The sequence below is a fragment of the Festucalex cinctus genome, chromosome 18, assembly GCF_051991245.1.
Source record: "Festucalex cinctus isolate MCC-2025b chromosome 18, RoL_Fcin_1.0, whole genome shotgun sequence".
Lineage (NCBI taxonomy): Eukaryota > Metazoa > Chordata > Actinopteri > Syngnathiformes > Syngnathidae > Festucalex > Festucalex cinctus.
In genome coordinates, this window is record NC_135428.1 from 12,562,812 (window position 1) to 12,582,013 (window position 19,202).

Below are 19,202 nucleotides of genomic sequence, written 5' to 3' on the forward strand. Positions count from 1 at the left end.
ATTCCACCAGAAATAGCAGTTGTCCTGTTATAAAACACAGTGGAGTGACAAATCATGTCCAAGGTACTCAAAAACTCAATTTTCCAGGATGACTCATGCTAAAACGTTCCAAGTAACAGTACTCTTCCGCTTTTCTATTAGTGGCCAATTCTCGCGGGGTCTAAAAATTGAACTAGGGTGTCTTTGGATCAGGAACTGTCAATAAAACAAAGTGTATTGTAGGAGTCGGGTTCTGTCCCTGCAGTAAAGTCCTCACTGCTGAACTCCTGAGGTAACTGGTTGTACCTCTGTTCCAGATCCAGAAAGGTATGATCTCTATGATTGGACTCCCAACAGTGGTCCAAAAAAGTAGTCCAAATCTAATCTTGGAACATTAAGGTAACTATTTTCACCTGTTCATGATCCAGAAAGAGACCCACAGTCTGATTGGACTTGGACTCCAATTGTCACAATTCATAAGGACCCCCCAAGGAAAGAGTCCAGTTGTGTCCCTCAAGTCTTTAGACTCCAATGCAGCTAAGCCCCTAAAAAGTGCAAGGTACAGTATGTATGTTCCCACCAGTCTCAAGCTGTTGTAACCCGTACCTACCTGTTCCAGCGCCAAGAGGATACTGACCCTCATTGTCAAGGGTGCAAAGGTCCCAGTGACAAACTATTGCACCTTTAAAGGTACACCAATGAACATCATAGGGCTACTTGTCTGTACCTGTTTCACATCCCCAAAAAAGCAAAAGTACTAGGTGTGTTCCACAATCTGTGAATTTTGTGCTGAGGCTACAAGACATCGTGCCTTTTCAGTACGCTACAGAGTTACTGTATGTACCTGTTCCAAAGCCAAATACTGTAAGTATGTTCCCGTATTGGCCTGTACTGGCACCTATCGTCCAAGGTACCACCCCAGTGACAGCTAATTGTATCCCTTAAAGTGCATGGATGTACACAATTAAGGTTCTAAGGTGCTGTCTGTATCTGTTAGCGACAATATACTGGCTATGTTGCTAATCTGTAAAAGTCAAAGTATCAAAACAAATTCATTTGAGGGTCCCACCCCAGAAAACAAGGCACTGTACCTCTTCAGGTATACTAATGTACGTACAAAGTAGGGCTACCAGTTATGTTCTGCTATCTGTCAAAGTCAAGACCTTAAAGGGTACACTACACAAGATATAAAAGTACTTTTCTCTAATTGTGCAGGAACAAGAACACAATGACTGGTGGTTTCCTGGGCTAAAACCTGCCAGCATCCAAGGTCTTCCTGCTATTCTCAATTACGTTTGGGTTTTTAGTTGGCCATCAAAGGCAAAAGAGGAGATCCACTCTTGTACTGTAACAGGAACGATCATTATCGGGATTACTGCCGCAATGCTTTCCGAGACTGACTCATTAAATATTTACAACCCAAATTGGTTTTCTTCTCACTGGCTGTTTCTTCTTGACATTTGCAGAAGTACTTGAATGCGGCTTCGATGCCCCGGAGCAGGAATAGTGGAGTTCTAGTAGTGAAAAGTTGGGAACTGGGGCCAATTTGTTGTTTTGTTTTTTTGTTTTGTTTTGTTTTTTGTTGGTGTTTATCACTTGGATTATAATTTATACAGTAAAAACAGCACGGTTAAAAAAAAATTTTGATTTTTTTTTTAAGTTGTTTAAAAAGTTTTCACATGGATTCTATTTATTCTCACCCCAACATTTTTTTTCTCACATAAATTGTACAAGTTAGATGTAAAAAAAACACCATGTTTAAGATTTTTTTTCCCCCCTTCGACATTTTACACCTAACATTTTTTTCCCCATTTAGCTTTTGTAGATTATCACATGATGATACATACATTTATATAATCTTGAATATTTTGTCAGATTTTTCACACAATTAGCATGGATGGACCGCATACAGTGCTGCTATCTGTGTCCCCCGTGCCTTATGTTTGGCACCCGTGCTGTGTCTTCATTTCCCGCAGGCTTTCACGTTAACTTGTTTGGACGGATGCAATAAAATGATGAAACACGCTAGGAATTTCCCCTTCTCTCCTCTTTTTGCCCATCGTCTTCCTCCCCGGAGTTTCTCCAGTTAATCCTGCTCGGCCCCGCCGGCCGCAGCCAATGGACGTCGCCGATGAGTTGGGGTTGGGATTAGCAGGAGGGCGAATGACTTTCAATTTTACTGGATTACAGAACAAAGAACGAGAAGGGGGTGCGAAAAGGACACTACTATTACTACAATTACTGCTTTGGAAGAAAAGAAAAAACGAGATAGGGGGATATAAAGATTGAGGGTGGGATTACGTCCGTTTTTTGCCAAAGTGCGTTCAGCGACATTTTTCCGATTTTTTTAAACGATGGATTAAAAAAATCTATTCCGGGATTGACAGCAGTCGACCAGGCGGATTTAATCGCGAATTAAGGTGAGATTTTGCTTCTTTTTTGCCATTTTTCGATCTTTACCCACAATAGGTACATCATACATTGTACATAAATTGATATTTTTTTGAATTGTACGTAGAGAATGTATAGATTATTTCGCGACGACATCATGGAGCGGAAGGGGGGAGTGCTAACGTTAGCTCGCGTGCTAACTAGCCAGCTACTTAGCTAGCCCGTTAGCTAATTAGCCGCGCTTGGTTGCTTGTTGAACTCAACTGATAAAAAGAATGTCAGCGACTAAATTCCGACAGCAACGAAATGAAGACTCTTCCTCTCGTGTGGTTTAAAGGCTACGACTGCGTGGCGTCAGTTCTCTTTTTATTTATGTTCGTCCTTCGCTAAAGTGTCTGTTTAAAGGTTATTAGGCTCGCACAACAAAGCCAGCTGCTGTACAGTCAAACAGAGCGTTTAAAAGTCGTTATTTAGTTCTTTGTACGAACCTGAATTAACTCTTTGACTGCCACACGTTATAAAAACAAAACAAAAAAATCCACAGTGCCAGCCGCTTTTGAGCATTTTAAACTCAACTTTCAATTCAAAAAGAATATTGTTTGCCTTTACTACATATACAATGTGGCTACTAAATGAAAGATCGCATTCCATTCATCGGAATTTTACGAATGATTATTAAACGTCTTTGGCAGTAAAAGAGTTTTTGAGATTAACTTTTTTTTATTTATTTTTTTTAATTTTTATTTTTTTATTTTTTATTTTTTATATATAAACTGTGTTGGGCCACTTGTTCATTTGCGGTCATCATTTTTGTTGTAATTTGTTAATGAAAACCTGGTTAATGTTTAGATGGTGCTAACTTTAAAATATAATAAAAAAAATAATGTCGGAGTAAAACTGCTAATTGAAAACCAATAAAATCCGAGTACACAGAATACGACAGGGGAACATAGAACATATGGCACTAGTGGTTAGCACGTCTGCATCACAGTTCTAAAGTTTAGGGTTCGAGTCCCAAAGATTGACATTCTCGTGTAGAGATTGTGTAAACATCTTGGTGTTTAAATATACAGTGAGTAATTCTCTATTGTTGTATGTTCTGTTTGTAAGTGCTGCTGCTCCATGTGTGCTAAAATAGTTTGAAGGTTAATAATTACCATAATAACTATGCCAATTTCCATTAACTTATCTAGGGCATTATTATATGCTAGCGTTAAACCACAGAAGCAGGGAAATGTGCCGTTCTGTGTTTGTACCTTTCCGGGATGACATGTCATTGTGAAGAAAGTGAAGTACATAACTCACTAAAGTTTATGGGGGTGGCACATTCTCCACACTATTCAGTTTTTCGCGGGGAGCCATCATTTTCTACATGAATCACATTTTGGGGGTGTGCCACATTTTCCACACTTTTCAGATAAAAAACCTTTTGGAGATTATTTGAGGGTAGTTGACCAAATTTTCCTCACTACTCACAAAAAAGTTTGAGTATGTCCACAATCTGCCTTTTTTTTTGGGGGGGGGGGGGGGGGGGTGTCACATTTTACGCACTCCCCATAATCTTATATGCCACATGCACATAATCTTTTCCGGAGTACATCACATTTTTCTACATTTTCCATAGTATTGACACAATTTTTGGGGGTGTGCCACATTTTCCACACTATGCCCAAAGTGTCAAATTTTGGGTGGTGTACAATTTTCCCGCACTATTCACACAAACCGTCACTGTGGCATGTTTGTATGTCATCACTATTGACTCTGTTTTATGATTTATCATCCTGCTCAATCTTAGCTCCTCCTCTGTCACTTCCTGTTCTGGTCTATGTGCTCAGGCTCAGTCTATTTTCAGGCCCTAATCGTTGAAGAGGGAGAGGGGTGGGGGGTGTTTGAATGCTTGCTATGGCCGCAGGGGAAACGCATTTAGACGGCCACGCCCGCCTCTTCCTCTTCATCCATCTTCCTCCTCTGTCGATTGAGCCAGAGGCCGGCATAATGGTTGGCAGTGTCTGCAGAGATTAAAGGGCCAGTGTCACATTGTTCGCATGCCCTGAGATTAGTTTCCAAGGAAACGGGTTGCGGTTGCTGTGGCGACGCAGCAGCGCCAGACCGGCCTGCCCTGGTTAGTTCAGCTAATGGCACGTGACTGAGAAGGCTAGCTGGTGCTAAGCTAACAGATCAAGACGTCTATGTAGCCAACTGGGGCTAACATATCAGATACTATCGTATGGCTAACAAATGCTAAGCTAATAGAGTCATTTATTAGTCGCTCATAATTGCAAACACATGGCTAACTGATGTTGCGGTAACCAGAGCTCATATATGCCATAACTGATAACTTACACACTTGTACATGGCTAACAGTGCTAAGGTAATAGTCAACATATGATTTAACAGATTAATGAGTGTCTCAAAGATGCTAACCTAAGATCGTAGCTGGTCAACAAGAGGCTAACAGATGCCAAGCTCTCATAAGCATCATATGATTAACAGGTTAGTGAGCAGCTAACACTTGTAGCTAACTGATGCTAAGCTACATGGCCCAGTGAAGACAGTAAATTACAGAGAGATGCTAAGCCAACGTCAGTCTAATGGAGACAAGCTTTTGGTTAGAAGATGCTAACTGATGCTAAGCTAATAGTTGCTAGTACATGCTAGGCTGAGGCAACATATGACTAATGAAGGTCAACTTGTGACTATCAAATGCTAAACTAATAAATCGCAAATACTAAGATAGATCAACACAAAGATCACAACGTGACAGAAGCTAACACATGACTCACAGATTCTAAACTAGCACGTTTGTTAAGATAAGTGGTAACAACACGTAGATGCTATGCTAACACGAAGCAAGAAGCTAGCTAGAAGATGCTAACACGGCTATCGGATGCTAGCAGGTGTAAAGTGTGTTGTTGTCTCGGCAGAGGCCATGTCTCAGATGAGGAAGCAGGCATGTGACGGCGTGCGGCCCACCTCCCGCTACGATCCTCCGGTTCCGGCGCTGTCCGCCAGGCAGGAGATCCTCACCAGCTTGGTGTCGGCCTTGGACTCGGTGGTAAGTCCACCGTCACACATCTCACTTACCTACTTACCAAATGTGATGTCGTAACCAAGTGCTTTTTCCAGTGCATGGCCATGTCCAAACTCAACGCCGAGGTGGCCTGCGTCACCGTCCACGAAGACAGCGTCATCGCAGTCGGCACGGAAAAGGGACGGATTTTTCTCAACTCCAGGAGAGAAATTCAGACGGAATTCTACAAGTTTTGCCGTAAGTTTCTCTTACGTCTTCCACTGCTGTTTTTTCATTTTGGCATACATTTGGCACCGCAACCTCCTTGTAGGTAGTTCTTTAGATTCAAATTGGAAGAGACGGCGGGACAAACAAGTCATTAATTGTACCAGCCGCTATTTTTCAAGCGTGACATGTTGATTACCTTCGACCGCTACCGTCCTTTGCCTGTAGGGGCGCCCTCGTGCCTGCCCAACGTGACCCCCACCAAAGACCAGGATGTGGATCTGGGCAAGGCGGGAAAGGAAGGCGAGCACGGGAAAAGCAGCAGAGCACCCCAGCTACCGCCGCCGCCGCCACCGGACGCACAGTCTAACATTTTTGTCCTGAGGAAGATGGTGGACGAGGTCTTCACCGTTCTCTACAGTAAGCATTGTCTTCTGTAAAGGTGCACCACATACCGTAAAATTGTTTTGTGTTTTTTGGGTGTTGCAGCACATTTTGCACACTATTAAACGAACATCTCCCCTTTGTTGTGTTTAAGGCGAAGCAGCTGGAAAGAGCACCCTGGTCCCTGTGCCTTACGAGTGGCTCCAGAAGGAGCCCACTTGCCTTGTGGCCCACGGCCTGCCCGAGGGCGTGTCCTTGAGAAAGCCGTCCGAGTACGACTCCAAGACGCTCATAAAGATTCTGGAGCAAAGCCACAGGATACATTTCACCGTCACAAGGTCAGCACCTCAACAAGTACATGTTCATTGTTTGTGCGCCAAATTTTCCACACAATTCACACAAACCGAAAATGTTGTCTTTTTGGGTGGTGCACCAAATCTCACCACCAAGTTTCGCGACTAGTCCTGTACCTTTTCTGGCTATGCAACTTAATTCTGCTACTATTTATGGTTAGAGATATAACGATACACAAATATCATGATACGATACTACCAAGATGTTGTTGCCGATACTAAAAAAGGTCACAATATTGTAAAAAAAAAAAAAAAAAAAAAAAGAGCTCACACTAATAAAAAACAAAACAATATTGTGCTTTTGTACATTACAGTAATAGATATAAAACACCTACAATCTCTAATAACACTTAATATTGAGTCACTTACTAGCTAATGCAAGCCCACATGAGTTCATCCACACATTGACTCGGTTCACAAGCATATTACGTTTCCCGTCATCGGACCATGAGCGTGGATTTAAAAAAATAGAAGGGCCAAAACATGCCTTGTGAAAATCAAACTTTAACTTTAAATTAACCATCCATCCATCCATTTTCTTGACCGCTTATTCCTCACAAGGGTCGCGGGGGGTGCTGGCGCCTATCTCAGCCGGCTCTGGACAGCAGGCAGGGTACACCCTGGACTGGTTGCCAGCCAATTGCAGGGCACACAGAGACAAACAACTATCCACACTCACAAGCACACCAAGGGACAATTCGGAGCACCCAATTAACCTGCCATGCATGTCTTTGGAATGTGGGAGGAGACCGGAGTACCCGGAGAAGACCCACGCGGGCACGGGGAGGACATGCGGAAATCAACCAGACTTTTTTTTTTTTTTTTTTTTTTTTTTTTTTTTTTTTTTTTTTTTTTTTTATTTTTTTTTTTTTTTACAAGATGTGCTGCTTTTAATATCGTGACATGACGACGATGATATATTATGGCAGTTTTAATATCGCCATATCACGATATTGCCGATATCGTTACATACCTATGTACGGTATTAGTGGTACTGGTACTTTTTTTAAATGTATTTATTTTATTTTTATTGTTGTTCTTAATTTTTTATTTTTTATTTTTTTTAATGTATTTATTTTATTTTATTATTTATTTATTTATTTTTTTATTTTATTTATTTTATGTGCCCTGCGATTGGCTGGCAACCAGTTCAGGGTGTACCCCGCCCACTGTCCAAAGCCAGCTGAGATAGGCTCCAGCACCCCCCGCGACCCTTGTGAGGAATAAGCGGTCAAGAAAATGGATGGATGGATGGATGGATATTTATTTTATTATGAGTAGTTCTGCGACCAGTTCCAGCTCTGCAACTATTTTTCGCTCCGCGACTCCTTCCGCCACTATTAGGGCCCCCTTGTGGCTTTGTTTGACGCGTCTCCCGTGGTCTGCGCGCAGGCCGACGGAAGACTTGTCCCGCGAAGCCAAGTCGGCGAGCGCGGAGCTGCCGGGCCATCAAAGCTCTTCCGGCAGCCCCGTAGCTCAGGGCGGCGCCGGCCCGGTCAAGACTACTGCCCAGGTAGTCACGCCGTCAAGTCCCGCCACATCCGCCAACGCTGTTCTCTCAAACTTCCTGTACGGCATGCCCGTGTCCTCCAAACCCCACCCAGATGGCACGCTCGACTTCAAACCCACGTCGCTCCTCAGCCTGGGCAAGGACCGACTAGCCAACTGGACAGATAAGGGCGCGTGTGGGAAGGACGCTGCGAGCAATGGTAACGCGCCGGGATTTACGCCTCGGGTGATGTGAACCGCATGTGGTGAAATGCAGCTGAATTTTTATTTTTTATTTTATTTTTTTTAGATGAGACAACAAGACTAGCTGGTGAGCAGGGTCAGACACCTGCGAGTGTCCACATATCTAAGAGGCTACTCTTCTCCATCGTGCATGAGAAATCAGGTATGCTTCAACCATTTTGTCCTTGACACTGAATCCGGTACAGTAGTTTTGCAGCTATGCGCTGTTTTTAGTTAGCAACTAGCTAGCTACTCTTTGTTGAGGTGTTTTACAGACACAAACCAATTTTCAGAACCACTGCAAAATTGCTAAAAACATAAAATCCAGCATGACCTTTTTACATTGAATCCGGTCACTCACGTTACATGTTGGGAAATGTGAGAAAAATTAAATGCCTCGATGAGAGAAGTGTATAAACTGTGTGGTGAGGATGTTTTAGAGCCTTAAAACATTTATAGTAAAATGTAAAACATAAAGCTAGCTAGCTACTTCGCAGATTTCATTTATTGTGGGTGTTTTTTGAAACCTCAACCCAGTGGAAAACGAGGAAACGCTGTATTGCCAGGTTGTATAGGGTAGTAGGGAAGACAAAAATCTTGTTTTGATGAAGCAGCGTGTGGCTCACCGCCACTCTGCTCTGTACAATCTCTCCTCGATGGTGTTCAAGTGGCTAACGTGCGCTAAGAACTTAGCCATCAAGGGGCTCAGCCATTGAGCATAATCTCATAAGACGATTGCACCTGCCCTCCAATAAATCAATTCTGAGTATTAACTGCTACTGAAAAAAAGGTTAATTTGATGTTGTTGTTTTTTTTTCTGCAGAAAAATGGGACACATTTATTCGGGAGACGGAGGACATTAACACGTTGAGGGAATGCGTCCAGATCCTGTTCAACAGCAGATATGGTGAGGAGTGGAATATGTCGTGGCGGTCTACAATTTATGCGCGTGTCGTTAAGTGTTTTCAGAGGTCCTCAATGAGCAATTTTGCAAACGTCTTCAAACGCCATTTAAAAACAAAACAAAACATAACAAAAAAACGACATAAAGGACCCTAAACAATTGCTGTATCTTTTTTTTCTTGTTGCGTTGCAGCTGAGGCCCTCGGTCTGGACCACATGGTGCCGGTGCCATACCGCAAGATTGCGTGCGACCCGGGCGCAGTGGAGATCCTGGGCATCCCGGACCAGATCCCCTTCAAGCGTCCGTGCACCTACGGAGTCCCCAAACTCAAACGCATCTTGGACGAGCGACACGCCATCCGATTTGTGCTCAGGCGGTACGTCCGACATTTTTCCTTTCCTTGCGAAGGATGTCGAAGAAAACCGCTCCAATGGATTTCCATACGTTCGCCCTTTTACGGATTCCAAGTTTAGACTTGAATCCAGCCCAGATTGTAGATCATCAGAGTCTGCTAATGCTACATCCCGGGCTTATTATTCGCCTTCAAAGTAGACCGAGAGTGAGGGATGCGAGCATTGACTCATTTTCTGCTTTGCCTTACAGGATGTTTGATGAAAAGATTTTCACAGGTAACATTCTAAATATACAAACACAAACATATTTATCATATAGATTTATAATATACATATAAATCATATATATCCGTTCTGTTACATGGGTGAAGTTCTGATTTCATCATTGCTACCTAATCAAACTGTGCAAAAGGGCCCTAAACTTTAAAAAAAAAAAAAAAAAAAAAAAAAAAAAAAAAAAAAAAAAAAAAAGGGCCCTAAACTACAAACAGGGTAAATCACTCTAAACTTTGTAGAGGGCCCTAAACTACAAACACTGTGAAGGGCCATAAACTTTAACCATTAACTGTTTAAAAACAACAACAACAACAACAACAACAAAAAAACACTATATATATATATATTTATATATATATATATATATATATATATATATATATATATATATATATATATATATATATATATATATATATATATATATATATATATATATATATATATATATATATATATATATATATATATATATGTGTGTGTGTGTGTGTATATATATATTAGGGGTGTTAAAAAATCGATTCGGCGATATATCGCGCTACTACATCGCGCGATTCTCGAATCGATTCAATAAAAAAAAAATCTTTTTTTTTTTTTTTTTTTTTAAGAGCTCAGAATTGTTCATTCGGTAGTCTTACCGATTCAACGTCTTATCATCATTGCATTTTTTTTTTTTTGTGTGTGTGTGAATAGATTTTTAAACTTCCATTTTTAATGGAAAAATATTCAACAAAACGTCTGACTTCGGGTTAGAATTCACACCTTGAGCATGGAAGAATGTTATATGAACGGAACATTAAGCCTTAATATTTTATTTTAATGCTGTTCAAACATGAAACAGATTACAACCTCTATAAGACTGAAATTTCAGATAAATAAATAATACATTTTCATATAAATCTTACACACTACAAGCTTACTGATTAGTATTTTCTAAATTTAAATGTAAAAAAATCGCAACAATCGACTTATAAATTCGTATCGGGATTAATCGGTATCGAATCGAATCGTGACCTGTGAATCGTGATACGAATCGAATCGTCAGGTACTAGGCAATTCACACCCCTTATATATATATATATATATATATATATATATATATATATATATATATATATATATATATATATATATATATATACACATATATATATATTTTAAAGACCCTTTACTACAATCTTTTGAAACTACCAACCTAAACAACAAAAATTGTAAATGACCCCCAACAACAAAAAGCAACTTAGTAGAGATTAGGGACCCTAAACATGTAAAAAAAAAAAAAAGGCCATAAAACTCAAACTTTGTATATGAGCCTAAACTACAAGGGCTCTAAACCACCAACCTAAACTACAAGTTTTGTTAAGGCCCGAAACTACCGGTACACATTTGATATTGGACCCTAATCTACAAATGATTTAAAATGGCCCCAAGCAAACACAAGAAGCTTCAACTGAACATGTTTTTACCATCCCGGGCCTTGTGAAGCTGCCAGCAAGATGTCGAGGGAGGAAAGCAAGCAGGACGCCCCTGAAGATTCGTTCCCCGAGAACCTGAGCCTCACGACGGCCTCTGCGGAGCCACCGGTCAATCCTCACAGCGGCCGGTGAGAGCGCGTCCCGTCATTTCGCTTGCCCATCGGGCGCTGCTGCACCGTTCCTAATAAGTTGTCCCGTGTCTTTTCATCGAACAGGTCGACCAGCGTGTGCGTGAGTCCACCAGCCGAGTGTGACGCAGGTACAAAAATGATGGCCTTTCAGACAGGATCATGATGATAATCATGATGATGATGATGATGCTGCCGCCCACAGGCCCATCGGCAGATTGCCTGCCCGTGAAGAGGATTAAAGCGGAACCTCCGGATGGGGACATCATTCAAGTTACGGTGCCGGGTAAGTGACACAAACGCAGCGTCTCCATGGGTCGTGACCTTTCCCGGGGAAAAATGCTCTGTTGTGTCCGATCAGAAAGCCGTCAGCAAAAAAAGCAAAGGAAACTCTTTGAAATGAATGAAGGTCTCTCAAAACTACTTTTGGGGAAAGAGGCATTACAGTATCATCGTTGTAAAGGGTCCTAAACTAAAATATTTATCAAGGGTCCTAAACTTCCACCTTTTATAAATTACTGCAAAACCTTAAACTTTACATTAGGCCCGCCTCCCTACACTACAAACTGTAAAGGGTCCTAAATGTTATATTTTGTCAAGGTTGCTAAAGTACAAACAACTCAACTACATACTGTTCTATACTACAAACTCTATAAAGGACCCTGCATTAAGTAGATTACTTATCTACAAATGTAAAGGGCCATAAACTACAAACTGTACAAGATAGAATCCACTACAAACTATGCAAAGGACCAAACTGCAAATATTTTAAAGGACCCTTACGTGCAAAGTTTGTAACGGACACAAAACATAAATAAATAAATAAATAAATAAATCTGTATCTTCAAGTATAAATTTTGTAAAAGACCCTAATCTGCCACTGTATAAGAACCCTGAAACCAAAAGCCATGTAAAAGACCCTAAACCTTGCCAAGGGCCATAAACTACAAACTGTATGATGGATATACCTTATACTACAAAATCATAAAAGGACCATAAACTACAAACAATGCTAAGGACCTTAACTAAATACTTTGTAAACTACAAGCCACAATATGTGTAAAGGGCCATGAACTATAATCATTAAAGAAACCTTTGTAGGACCATAAACTATTCACTGGATAAAGACCTTAAATTACTAACATTTTAAAAGGAGCCTAAGCCACGAACCTTGTTCATGACCCTAAACTAACTATAGTAAAGGTTCAAAGGTCCAAATATTACTTTTGAGGACTTTGAAGTCCAAACCTGAAGGCTGTCCTTGTGTTCAGAAGCCGGCTCCAGCGCAGAGGACACCAGCGAGCCTGTGTCCGAGACCACCTCTGCCCCGTCGTGTTGGGCCACGTCCTCTCCTTCGGGTCCCTCGGCCCTCCACCACCCGGCAGAAAAGCACGCAGGTATCCCTACACGCCTCCTCCTCAGCCGGACCAGCGTCTGGGGCCCCCAGCAAGGCCGCCTGCCGCGCTTGCAACCTGCTTGTTGTTTTAAGGCCCCACGTATGAACTTTAAACTTAGTGATGCCGTCACATCCGACGCCCTCTTGCCCCCCTCCTGACCCTCCGCTGTAGTTCTTCTCCTATAGCAACTCCCACTAGAAAGATTTATGACCCTCCCTCCAATCTAACACACAGAATACACACCCAAGGCAACATTTGTGCAGTCACTCTCTTTAAATATAAATACTAATAATTCAAGGAAATGACATCCAAAACTCTAGCAAGTTGTTTTGTTGCCACACAATGAGAGTCCACGCAAATGTGTACTTGGGGTTTAGCGCACACGCTTTTTGTTGTCAACTTTTCTTTCTTTTTTCTTTTTTTTTTTAATTTTCTTGTTTTTGACTGTGCTTTGCTTAAGTTTCTTTTCTTTCACAAATGACCACTGCAGGAGACGAACCGGAGGTAAGCGCACGCGACAAATCCAAGCGCTCCACATGAACATCAAAATGCAAAATAAATACATGACCCCCGTCCATCAATTCATCCACGATTCACACAAATATGATCAAACAATGGAATTAGTTCATGAATCTAGTTTGAACTGTACAAATGTTCCAAAACTGCTCTTATGTTGTTGTTTTGGCATCTTGCAGCTGGCGAAGCATTGTCGCCCAATGTGGCACCCCAGAACATCCGAAGACCCCCTGAAGGTAACACTTTATTGTTTGTATGTGCAAACCACCATCAAGTCATATCTCATCTCAAATGTCTTGGTGAGGGGATTCCAGATATGGTATTATTTTGCCAATGTAGCCAAATATGATGATATAATCATCAAGTATATTAAAAACCTGAAGTTTACATTAGTTTAGCTCTAGATGTTTTAGCTTTCTAGAGGTTATGAATTTTCCATTATACCCTCATAAGAGGATTCAGCATCCAAATATTTACTCTATCATCAAGATAAAATTAGCTAGTAACCTTAAGAAAAATAATGTGGTACAAACCAAATTGAGTCCTACCTCATATTCAAGGTCCTGATGAGCAGATATGGTATGATTTTCTTAAATCGATCCTCTCACGGTGCAGTGAGCAAGAAAACTTTTTTTTTTTTTTTTTTTCTTGACCACATCAGAAATCGGTTCTCTTGTCTTGTTGATTCATTCAGCTGGGAGCCTGGTGGAGGATATTGGTGAAATGATTCTTCAGCTGCGCCGACAAGTGGAGAACTTATTCAGCATCAAATATGGTAAGTCCAGAACGGCGTTCCATTTTTTTGGTGAGGAAGGGTAACTTACCATCACCGCTTCCTGCCGTTCTGATTGCTCAGCGGAAGCTTTGGGCCTCCCCGAGCCGGCAAAGGTGCCCTACTCCAAGTTCCAGATGTACCCCGAAGACCTGTTCGTCACCGGGCTGCCCGAAGGCATCGCCCTGCGGCGGCCCAACTGCTTCGGGGCGGCCAAGTTGCGCAAGATCCTGGCCGCCGGCAGCAACATCCAGTTCGTCATCAAAACGTGAGCGGAAACACCCGCGCGAACGCTCGCTCGCCTCGTGGTACCAAACGCCGAGCGTAATTTGTCTGCTCGTGTCGTCCGTAGGCCCAAGCTGCTGAGCGAGCAGGTCAAACAAGAGATACCTTCCGTCTGTGACTCGGGTAAGTCGCAAGTGAAAAGTTGTGGTACAATTTTGATTTTCCTGCGACGGTTTCGGGTTCTTGGTCGTTCTTACGGAGATTTAAAGGTTGACCTTTTTTGAACGCTACCTCCATGAAGAGCTGGACGGCAAGGAAGTGACGCCGCTGACGGAGGACGCGGCGGTGTTGTCCAAAAGACCCGCTTTCTCAGGTACAATGGTGTCATTCATTTTAAATCATTCATCAAATCATTTTTTTTCCATGCAAGAGCATACAGAAGGCTTTGATGCAGCCTCTGAACTGCAGAGAACGGTTGAAGCAATGGTAGTTATTAGGGGTGTTAAAAAAAATCGATTCGGCGATATATCGCGATACTACATCGCGCGATTCTCGAATCGATTCAATAATCAGCAGAATCGATTTTTTTTTTTTTTAGGATTCACACCTTGAGCATGGAAGAATGTTATATGAACGGCACATTAAGCCTTAATATTTTTATTTTAATGCTGTTCAAATGTGAAACAGATTGCAAACTGTTTGTGTACAGTGGCTCACGGTTATAAGCCTCAAGTTTTAGATAAATATATTCATACAAATATCTTACAGTGTACATGTACAAATTTACTGATAGTATTTTCTAAATTTGAATGGAAAAAAATCGCAACAATCGACTTATAAATTCGTATCGGGATTAATCGGTATCGAATCGTGACCATTCGTATCGGGATTAATCGGTATCGAATCGAATCGTGACCTGTGAATCGTGATACGAATCGAATCGTCAGGTACTAGGCAATTCACACCCCTAGTAGTTATTACAAAAAAGGTGGCAGCAGAGTATAAGAGATCAGTCAGGGATTGTTGCAACAAGTTCTTTTTGTCAGTGTTTTCACCAGGATTGTGAATAATGCTGAAACTGAGCTGTAGTCTAATGCTAATTGCTGCAAAACGGAAACAGATACAAACATACTTTTTTTTTTTTTTTTCTGATGACAGAAAAGACTAATCTTTCTTTTGGTAGGTCCTCTCTTTTGATAGCAATAGAACACAATATTCTTTGGCCCTTGCAAAATAAGTTAAAATCCAGTAAAATCCTAAATCCAGCTGGGAGCGAAGGTGCTTGCTTCAGTCAAAATGGCTGCCAGTCAATGAGTTAAGTTCATTGTTGACACGACATTTCCATGACAATCGAACACAAGTTTTTCCCGCCGTCTCCAGAGTGCCTGGAGTCCAAGCTGTCCAGGATCGACCTGGCCAACACGCTGCGGGAGCAGGTCCAGGACCTGTTCAACCGGAAGTACGGCGAGGCGCTGGGCATCAAATACCCGGTGCAAGTGCCTTACAAGCGCATCAAGAACAACCCGGACTCGGTCATCATCGAGGGACTCCCGCCCGGGATCCCCTTCCGGAAGCCCTGCACCTTCGGCTCTCAGAACCTGGAGCGCATCCTGGCGGTCGCCGACAAAATCAACTTCACCATCACCAGGTTAGCGCCACACGTTGATGGTAACATTTCCGTTGCTGGCTAAGCTAACTGCCTTTCGACTGGTTGATTTCCAGACCGTTCCAAGGCCTCATTCCAAAGCCTGGTAAGCGCAGACCAACAAGGACTAAAATTGGTCCCTTGATTAAAAACTGTCATTATAACCTCTCATGTTCTTCAGCACCTCGTCGAGTCACTTTACTCAAGAAGGCGTATGCTACCATAAATGGTGAGTTGTTGCTAACTGTTGCTAGCTTAGCTGGTCATTAAATGCAATTTATCTTTAGATGATGACGACGTCAACCGAGTCGGGGATAAGGTGGTCCTCCGTGAGCAGGTCAAGGAGCTGTTTAACAAGAAATACGGTATTAAAAAAAAAAAAAAAAAATGGTAATACGTGGTGGTGTTAACTCTGTTAGCTTAAAAGTTTCTATGTCTCCAGGCGAGGCTCTGGGGCTGGACCGCGCGGTGGCCGTGCCATACAAGCTGATCCGTGGAAGCCCAGAGAGCGTGGAGGTGGACGGCCTCCCCGAAGACGTGCCCTTCCGGAACCCGGGTGCCTACGACGCCGCCTGCCTGGAGAGGATCCTCCACGCCAAAGACAAAATCAGCTTCAGCGTCAAGAGCCAGCTACAGTGAGCAAGATGCGTTCACGTTAGCCTATAACGGCTAATGAGTATGGTCATACTTGTAGATTTTCCGTTTTACCGGCTTTGAGTCTGGAAAGATCAACAATATAGCATAAACATCGGTGACATCTCCGCCCAAAATGTTGAAATTCTAACAATGCTGACCAATATGGCCCTGTACAAAAAACAGCCCGCCACAAAAAAATATTGTAATTCTTACAACGCTAAAGGCTAGCATGCTAACAACCTGCCTCGAGCCATAATGTTCATTTTTGGAGCATTTCCTTGGCAGATGCTAATATGCTGAGATGAGTTAAATGCTGATATCCTATTAGCTAGCGTCTAAAAGTTAGCATGTTAAGGGCTAGAAATTTTAACAATTTTGGTAACATCTCTATGACAGGTGCTAAAAAGTCGAACGGTTGCTATTCTAACGGAAAGTTGATTTTCAGCATGCTTGCTGTTGGCTTATCAGCATTTGATCAATTCTTATTAGATTCTCACTAGTACTTGAATACGGGGCAAATGTCTTTTAGTGCTCTTGGTACCAGTTTGTAAATGTGAGCATACAAACTATTAGCATAAGCCTTTGGCACATTAGCACCTGTCAAACAAATGTAAATTGTCGAACATGGTATTTTTACGTAGCTGCTATTTCTAATGAGAATTAATAAAATGTTAACACTATAGAGTAATCAAACAATTAGCACTGTAGCTAGATAGACACCAATCTAGATCGAGGAAGTGGGTACTAAAATTGATACAATGCTAACAGCTACTGTATGCTAATGGTAGCTTTTCTGTCTCTCACAGGCCTTTTTCAGAACTGTGTAGTCAGCCTGGCAACACAGGTACACACATTTGGATAATCACCATCATGTCTTGTGTTAGCCACAATTTTGTTAAACAGTTTGTTTTTGTTGCCATAGCGTTAGCGCCGGAAGCCTCGACCAGTCGACGGAAGCGCAAGCGAGTCCAGGAGCCCCACCGAGGGCCCGCCCCCTTCTCCACTGAGATGGCCCCGTCGGCTAATCAAATTCCTGTCATGGTATGTGCCGCATATTCATTGATTAGTTCAGATGAACAAAATGGGGGATGTGGAACTTCCAAAGTGGAAGAAGCTAACTTAGGCAATTTGACGATAACACGACAAACCAAGCTTGACGGTTGTAAACTATTTAGCACAAGAAAGAAGCTAATACATCTGCACTTGAGATGCTAACAAAGAAGTCGACATCTTCACTCTAACGTAGCTGACTGTGGCTAGACGGCGTGAGAAGCTAACCCAGCAGTCTATGTCTTCAGCTAAGAAATTAGTAGCTGGTTAGCATAAGACACTAACATAGTGGTCTGTCGTTACTCTGGCAACCAACTCTGGAGATGATGATCAAAATCAGCCCAAGAAAAAGGCACTTGACACTGCCGCCATTTTGTGTCCTCAGCAGTGGCCCATGTACATGGTGGACTACAGTGGAGTCAACATGCAAGTACCTGGAAAAGTCAACTACTGAAGGGAGTCGGAGACTAGAAATGGCGTGGTCAACAATCTGCCATGACGATGATGATTTTCATATTTTTTGTTTTGTTTGCTAACATTAGCGTTATAAAAAAAAAAAAAAGTCACATTGTGTGAGAGATTAGTATCCACGCTGTTATTACTGACACTATAAGTCACAGTGACATCATATGCTAATGTTTGTACCGTTTTTAATTTATTCTATTTATTAAACTGTAACATCGCCATGTGTAGGGATGCTAACAAAAACACTAACGCTTAGCGGGGGGCCCATACTCTGGATTTATAGTAAAAAAAAAAAAAAAAAAAAAAAAAAAAGAATACAGCAGTCTGTCTTCATTCCAGTTAATTATTTTGTGGAAAAGAATCCAACGCAATAGTCTACGTATGTTCACTCAAGCTGGTGCGAAAAGCTAACATATTAGTCTACTTCTTCAGTTGCTAGATTGCTAGCAAGAAAAGCTAACATAGGTCGATTTTAATTGGTCGTCAGCTAGCCGGTGTCGCTTACAGTTCACTTTTGCTAACCCGTCGGCGACCAGGTAGCATATGAATTAACATATCATTCGATATCATTCCAGCAAACAGATGACCTGCTAGGGTAGAGAATGAGATGCTAACCCACCTGAAATCTTTGTTGCAGCGACAAAGCTAGCACAAGATGCTCACATTTTTTTTATTATTATTTAATTTTTGCTTCCGTGCCATTTGAATGAATCTTTGTATCCAGTGTATGGATGCCCCCTGAAGGAGCTTGAGATTAACACAGCCTTTTGTACGTTAGCACATTTATTAAAAGCCGTTTGAGCATTTCTTCGATATTCTCGATATCAAGTTTCAGGTTTTTTTGTTTTTTTTTGCTACTGTACGGCATTTCTGCACAGTAGTATGACAACTTTGAAACTTTATAATTCTACCAGTTATCATCTAGCACTTCTTTATTAGTACTAGTAGCTTACAGATGTCAACTTGTGTACTCGTCCATGGACCTTAAGCTGGATATCAAGGACACGGACTAAATGCGCCAACGGCTTTATATGTACCATAATATTAAAACAAACCAGTCAGTCTGAATGTATCAAGCAGGGCCCGTCCCTGACTTAACAGTAAAGAATGCTATGATGACTAACCCCCATGTAAACATGCTGTACCTTAAACGCCAATTAGGCCTTTCCAAATAAAATGTGTTGCCTTGCTTTGTTGTTGTTGTTGTTTTTTTAATGTTTGTGCCGCCGCGCGTTTCCCGATTGACACCACAGAGTCTCTTTGTCGACGTCAAATCTTTTTATTTAT

General features: G+C 41.8%; 1 protein-coding gene across 4 annotated transcripts; it reads left to right on the forward strand.

The window, feature by feature from the left end:
- The first annotated feature begins 1,959 nt into the window (after positions 1 to 1,959).
- On the forward strand, positions 1,960 to 19,105 carry gtf2ird1 (GTF2I repeat domain containing 1). 4 transcript variants are annotated; one of them, XM_077504338.1, is made up of 27 exons: positions 1,960 to 2,399; positions 5,295 to 5,425; positions 5,497 to 5,638; positions 5,834 to 6,025; positions 6,144 to 6,327; positions 7,735 to 8,051; positions 8,141 to 8,236; positions 8,897 to 8,980; positions 9,170 to 9,353; positions 9,581 to 9,606; positions 11,092 to 11,209; positions 11,297 to 11,340; positions 11,415 to 11,495; positions 12,481 to 12,606; positions 13,302 to 13,358; positions 13,817 to 13,897; positions 13,979 to 14,162; positions 14,247 to 14,302; positions 14,421 to 14,492; positions 15,500 to 15,767; positions 15,842 to 15,870; positions 15,946 to 15,993; positions 16,052 to 16,129; positions 16,207 to 16,399; positions 17,207 to 17,244; positions 17,323 to 17,441; positions 17,839 to 19,105. In XM_077504338.1, the coding sequence occupies exons 2-27, from the start codon at positions 5,300 to 5,302 to the stop codon at positions 17,902 to 17,904; spliced, it is 3,009 nt and encodes a 1,002-aa protein (XP_077360464.1). In that variant the 5' UTR covers positions 1,960 to 2,399; positions 5,295 to 5,299; the 3' UTR covers positions 17,905 to 19,105. The 4 variants fall into 4 exon arrangements, with proteins under 4 accessions (XP_077360464.1, XP_077360461.1, XP_077360463.1 ...); XM_077504335.1 differs by having other exon boundaries at positions 1,961 to 2,399; positions 17,836 to 19,105; XM_077504337.1 differs by having other exon boundaries at positions 1,961 to 2,399; positions 12,484 to 12,606; positions 17,836 to 19,105.
- Positions 19,106 to 19,202: the final 97 nt, after the last annotated feature.